Genomic DNA, 6,892 nt, shown 5'->3' on the forward strand with positions numbered 1-6,892 from the left:
TCGAATGAGGAATGAAGTTGGAGAGGTGAGGGTTTGAATATATTAATAAATATTTGTCAGCGCTAAAAGGGTGTTTGCATCATTGTAACTGTAGTGACAATGCAATAGTGATTGCGACTAGTTTGTTTGTTTCCAGTTTTTAGAGTTTGCAACTTGTAGCTGTAATTATAAATGCTTCTTTTAACTTGTGATGTGTGCTCTGTTACATGTATATCTTATTATCATTCTTATTGAACCACTAACGTATTAACCTCAGTTTAATGGATCTTAATTTCAATCTTCATTTATCAGTTCTTGAACGATAAAGTCAATAATTAAAATATGGTAAAAACTTAATTCATTATTGTTAATGATTTATGGAAAGTTTGATATCATGATTATAGGGTAAATAAATAAATGACTATTACTCTAACTAAAAAAGTATTTGTCTTTTACAATATTTATAATATTAGAAACTAAAAATAGATTTAAACAATGTTTACATCAAACATTAGAATATTGGAAATAAAAAAGATGCAAGTTGTAGCAACTGGGTTTGACTAATTGTAAACGGAATCTGAACATACACAGCTGTGTCAATTTTAAAAAAATCTGCTTTAAATTCATAGTTTGTGGAATTTAATTCTAAGATGCTCTGATACCATTTTTCCTAACCACTCAAATTAAAACTCCAAAGTTCTGATAGGATTGATGATTATATTTTTATATTCTAATAGTTGCAACTTGACGAAAATGGTCCAACTACGGTTGTGATGTTCTAGTTGTGATGTCCTAATTATAAGCTACGAAAGGATCCCTGAGTACGTAGGGGTGAAGCATAAAGAAAAGTTGTTTGGTTTGCAAGTGACCTGGTAATACCATCAGGTATCTTGTATAGTATTTCACCAGTGAGATTTGTTGGACGTGAATCCGAGCATACAATAGTCTGCAATCAACAATGTACACTGTTGGAAATTATGGTTAAATCTGGAATTAAACTGAGAAAACAGATGTGCTGTAATTTTTAATTTTTTTAGTTCACTGATGTGCGTTATAGAAACGTTGTGCTTAAAGCAATATTTGGCCTACTCCGGTGCAAGGATCCTAAGGCCAAACTGCTTCCAGGAACAGCAGTACAACACTCTGGTGTGTACCAACCCAGTACTATCAAGATCTCCTCGATCTATAAGACCTTTCGGTCAAGGCAAAAGATCTCTTCGATCTCAGAACCTTACGGTTTAAAACCTTTCGGTTTAAGACAAGTTCCTGTAGTAGCAGCACAACAGCAACAACGTCGGGATCGACGTTCGTTTTCAGCACGCGACGTTCGTGTTCCACGCATGCGAGAGGATTTTCAGCAATGACCAAGAGCTGCCTAAGGGCGCTATTTATAGGCCTCTAAAGCCAGCTCAAGAGTCACAAGCAATTAATGTGACTGTTACAATTCTCAATGGTAATTAAGAATGTAACATTAATGCATTAAATTGCTCTTAATGCTATTGTAACTCCTGCATACATTAACTCCTGAATATAAGGCAATCAATGGACGCATTGCTACAAAATACGAGGGTCACAACTCAGTAGATCAGACGAACCTCGTTTGACAAACGAATGTCGTCAAACAGGTGAACCTCGTATGACAGACGAACGTCGTCAAACAGGTGAACTTCGTATGACAGACGAACCCCGTCGAACGAGCGAACATAGTTAAACAGGCAAACCTCGTATGACATATGAATCTCGTCGATCGAGCGAATCTCGTCAAACAGGCGAACCTAATATTTCTTGGTGCAAAGATCTAGGATTACATTGTTGAACGAGGAGGATAACAACACCTCCTTTTTCCATAAATCTACTTCCATAAATCTCCTAATATTACCCAAAATGATAAAATTGTAATGTTTCTTTGATTTTCTTCTCTGTTCTATTCTCTGCTAAAAGCTAATCTTCCTTTAATTTAGATTAGTTTCATCTGTTCTTTCATAAAAAGTCTGCTATTTTTGGATTGTACCCTGACAAATATCTAGAACCACATGGTTTTTCAATACTTTTTTTTACCAAGAGTTTTGGGAGATCATCAAAAATGATATATTCTCTATTTTCAATGCTCTTCATATAGATGCCTCACCCCTTCACAATATTAACTTTTCTCTTATCTCTCTTATTCCTAAAATTGAATGTGCTTTTCATGTTAAAGACTTTAGGCCAATTAGCCTCCTAGATGGTCTGTTCAAAATCTTCACCGAAGTCCTATCTAATATGCTCTCTCCTTTTTTCCTCCTTAGTTGATCCTACCTAATTTTCTTTTCAAAATGGTAAATCAACTTTGAAATCTCACACTATTGTATCAGTTGGTCTTTCGTCCTTGAGTTGCTCAAAGCTAGGGATTTTAGCACAAAGTGGTATCAATGAATAAGAGAAGTTCTTCATTCTTCTAAGTCAGCCATTTTAGTGAATGAGTCTTCTAATTATTTCAATTGTCTAGGAGTTTGAAGCAGCATGACCCTCTGTCATCTATATTTTTTTATTCTAGCTATGGATGTCCTCAACAAAATGCTCACTTCCAGCATTGAACGTGGGGATCTATCTGAGCTGCATCTAAAAGGTAAGCTAAACAATGTTTGTTCCCGTCAATTTGTTGATGATACAATCATCATGTGTAGAGCCTCAACCTCTGACTTCACTGTTCTCAAATCAACTTTTTGAAGATATATTTGGTTTAGGCATAAACTATGCAAAAGGCAACTTATTTTACTTTGGGAAAAAAGCCAACTTATTTTACTTTGGGAAATCTTCTACCAAAGGAGCCCTCTTTGCTAACACCCTCAATTGTGCTCATGCAATCCCTCGTTTAAATTATGTTGGCATTTTTAGGACAAAAGGTTTCCTTAGCAAGCAAGACTAGTAGCCTCTATTAGATAAATTTTCTGAGAGACTTTCTATGTGGAAAAGTAAGCAATTATTCATAGAAAGTCATTTGACTCTAACAAACTCGGCCTTAACATCTCTTCACATATATTATCTGTCCTTTTTTAAATTATCAGAATGACTTATGAAGGCAATGGATAGGATTAGAAAGAATTTCTTATGGAGTCGTAAGGAAATAAACTCTCCCTGTAAATCCTTAGTCAAATGGAGTCTAATCTGTAAACTAACAAATGGATGTGGAAGGTAATTCATAATGAGTTTTTTTGGCTAAAGTCCCCGATTCTTTATACTTATATGGATATCCAATTCCTAGTTTCACACTACCGGGTCCATCTACTTCTAAATTTTGACATGACATTTTCTTTAGCCGTCAAGCTTTAAAGATTTTAGCTCAATAGAAATTAGGTGAAGGTTCTTGTATAAGATTCTGAGAGGATAAATGGACGTGGCCAAACACGCTGGCATATTTATATCCACTTAGTTATAATCTCTCCCTCTCAGACAACGTCAATGTTAGGTCTCAGGGTATCTACCATAACAATCTCTTGTGATGACATCCATTGATTAGAGGACCTATTACTACTAAGGAGAGACAAGAGGTCTCTGATCTTAGAAATTATCTCTCTAACCTTCATATATATCCACCCTAACAGTGGCAAAGATGTGGCATGGTGGCCATATAATTCTTCAGGCTCTTTTTCAGTCAGTACTATCAATGCTTTTCTGAATGGCACTGGCATTTCTTTCAAAGGTTATCATTTTATTTGGAAATCAATCACCCCTTTGAAAGTAAAAAAGATTTTATGGCTACTTTCTAAGAGGAAACTCAATACTAAGATGACACTAATGGATAAGGGATGAACTAGTGATACTACTTGTTTATTATGCAATGAGGCCTCTGAAAATGATGAACACCTATTTTTGTAATGCTCTTCTATGAAGATAGTTTAGTCCTTCTTCATGCCTTTTCTGCAAATATCTTCCTTACCACAAGATTTCAATGATATTGTGGAATCTCATGGCTCTTTTTTGGTGAAAAAAGATGCTAGAATTCTATGGTCTATTATTTTTCGATCCTTATCATGGTGCTTATGGAGGGCAAGGAACAATCTAACCTTCAACGAGACTAGTGTCTCTCCTCGTTGTTTGGCTTCTAATATCACACATTTTATACTATTATGGACAGACAATCTAACATCACAGAGAGCTGCCACTAATTAGGAGTTGGTGGAGGAAAGGGGGATAGTTCAACTACTGCTACAGAAAGATTCATCATCTTATGATATTGCTCGGTTTGATGATAACTTTGGAGATGACCATTAGTTTCCATCACTGTCTTTATGTAATTATCTTGGGTTCACATACTGTTTTAACTTTGATTTTGGTTATGATGTAAGTGTGAGCTTTGTAATTGCTCCTAACTTTGTAGTTTCTTTTGCCTAGCTTCCTAAAACGGTTTAGTTTGAGTTTTAATGTTTGATCAAACATCTATAACTTCTATAATAGGTGATGACTATTGTTCTCTCCTTATTCATGCACTACTAAATAATGACGCATCCTAGACGAAATTTCGTCTAGAATATGCGTCTAGTATGTTTCCGTCTAGGATATAGTATTCTAGACGAAAATTCCGTCTAGAATACATTCTAGATGGATTATTCTAGACGGAATTAAAAACCGTCTAGAATACACCCTAGACAGATTATTCTAGACGGAATTTCCGTTTAGAATACTACATCCTAGACGGAAAAATTTTCCGTCTAGGATGAGTATCCTAGATGAAAATTTTCGTCTAGGATAGTCATCCTAGACGGAAATTCCGTCTAGGATGTTTTTTAATTTTTTATCAATAAAACAAGTATCCTAGACGAAATTTGAGCATCCTAGACAGAATTTTTGTCTAGGAATTTTTTTTTTTTTTTTTTTTGCAGAATCTACTTTGAGTGCATGTACACAATATTCAACAAAAAATTATATTCATATCCAACACAATCTAATTATATTCCAATATCAAATCCTATTATATTCAAATAATACATTCACCAAAATAGTAGAGAAATACATAAATTGTTTACAAACTTTTACATAAATTATTTACAATGGCTATAACACTGCAGAAGCTTCTTCAACTCTTTCCATATACATTTACTCAAGCCCTCTTCTTATCCTTCTTCACATTCTTCCTCATCATCCTGAGTGTAACATAAGGACACAAGCAATGCATCAATATATGTACAAACTGATTAATATATATACAAACTGATCCATAAGGACACAAGCAATGCATATATATAAAAGAGATACCAATAGTTGAGGACTAATTAGAACAAGAAAAAGCCACTAAACCAGTTTAAGTCAAATTTAGGCCAGAATCAGTCATGGTCCAATTTGAGGAGTTTGTAAAACAAAGACCTAAAGCCCATGTTACTTCTCAACTAGGTCTGAGTATTTCAAAAGCAACGACATTCACTAAACGGTGAATCAAGTCTAGTTTGACTGGGAGACCCACAACTGTGGCTTATGATAATCTAGGGATGTTAATAGCTTTAAGTACAGTGAGTATACATGCATGCTTTGCCCAAAATCAAGTTGCCCACAATTGAATTGTCCATAATATGTTCATGAAAATCTACTACCTGTATGCTTCCCCTTTCAAATAGGAAAAGAAAAACTTAGATAGGTTTTAAACTACCAAGATCGATTTGCAGAGTTTAGCGATCGACAAAAATCTACTACCTGTAATCCACTCTTACTATTCCACCATAGCTCCCATGAAGATATAAATAGCTGATATTGATAACACACGCAGAATAAAGTATGTGAATATGATTATTCACAAACAAGAATTGAAGAAAGAGTTCAGTCATCAAATAAGAAGAGGTTGCCAAACAAATTCGGAGTTCAACTTCATAGAATTTTGAGGCAATTCAGCAACCAGTGAAAAACATCTTCGCCTTCAGTGATACCATTTTCATAAATTTAAAGATTGCTGACAGATTTGGGTACAGGTGATAGAACCCACTTAAAGTTTAAGAATTCTAGGTATTTTATCTACAAAAGTAATCTACCAAGGAATAATAAGTAATGTGGCTACCTCAATAGGCTGATTCCAGTGTTTCTTAACTCCTTGTAGATGGCCTTTCCCCATCACGGCAACTACTGAAGAGTGTTCCTTAGCAAACTTCAACAGTGATGCTGACATGTACCTGAATAAAGATTTAAACTTATTTTACCAAACAAAAGAATCAAAAAAAGAAAGGTAACAAACAAAGAGGACGCATGAGTGCACAGATTCAACTGTCTGAACGCATGCATGCATGCATATCCTGGTATTGAATAGAGCAATATAAACATCCAAAGAAAAATTAGAAATGCAAGACAAAAAACAAAATGCTCAGCTTCTAATATAGCAAGCTACTTTGTAGATCTTTAAGTGAGATATAGATGTTAACTGCAACAATTTATTACGTATTAATACAATAGCTGTGAGGCCAGAAATAGCTACGCGCCTTTGCTTAACAACACAGGTCTCCCTTAGTTTCTGCTGTCTTTTATGTCCATAGTTATCCTGATATACTTTGCATTGGTAGATCTTGATGAGTAGGATACTTGCACACTTGAGGTTGAGGACTACGAGTACAAATTGATACAATAGCTTCTACTTAATAAGTAATACTTAGGGAAGTCAATTTTTGCCCATACTTATTTACCCACCTAGCCCGCCCATCACTTGGCCCGTCCAAAACCCACTCATTTAGTTAAATGGGTCTAAACGGGTGGGTTCATTTCAAATGATACTAAATGGGCACTAAATGGACGGTGTATATTTACCCGTTTGCCCGCCCGCCCGTATTCCCAAAACAAAAACCCTAAAATCGCTAAATCTCTTCTTTTCTCTCTCTAGGGCATCTGAGCTCTTCCTCCGCCTCAATCCCAACCCAATCCCTACTCCTCCGCCGCCGTCTTCACCTCCTCCGCCGCCTCA

General features: G+C 35.5%; 1 protein-coding gene across 2 annotated transcripts in view; it reads right to left on the reverse strand.

The window, feature by feature from the left end:
* The window catches only part of LOC109820506 (traB domain-containing protein-like), an 8,069-nt gene continuing 6,063 nt past the window's right edge, over positions 4,887-6,892 (reverse strand). For both annotated transcript variants that reach the window (XM_020386659.1, XM_020386658.1), the window contains 2 exons: positions 6,002-6,113; positions 4,887-5,099 (listed from right to left, as the gene is read on the reverse strand). In XM_020386659.1, coding sequence (XP_020242248.1) covers positions 5,070-5,099; positions 6,002-6,113 — 142 coding nt within the window. In that variant the 3' untranslated portion in view covers positions 4,887-5,069. The remainder of the gene's footprint in view (positions 5,100-6,001; positions 6,114-6,892) is intronic.

Source organism: Asparagus officinalis, chromosome 8 (assembly GCF_001876935.1).
Source record: "Asparagus officinalis chromosome 8, Aspof.V1, whole genome shotgun sequence".
Lineage (NCBI taxonomy): Eukaryota > Viridiplantae > Streptophyta > Magnoliopsida > Asparagales > Asparagaceae > Asparagus > Asparagus officinalis.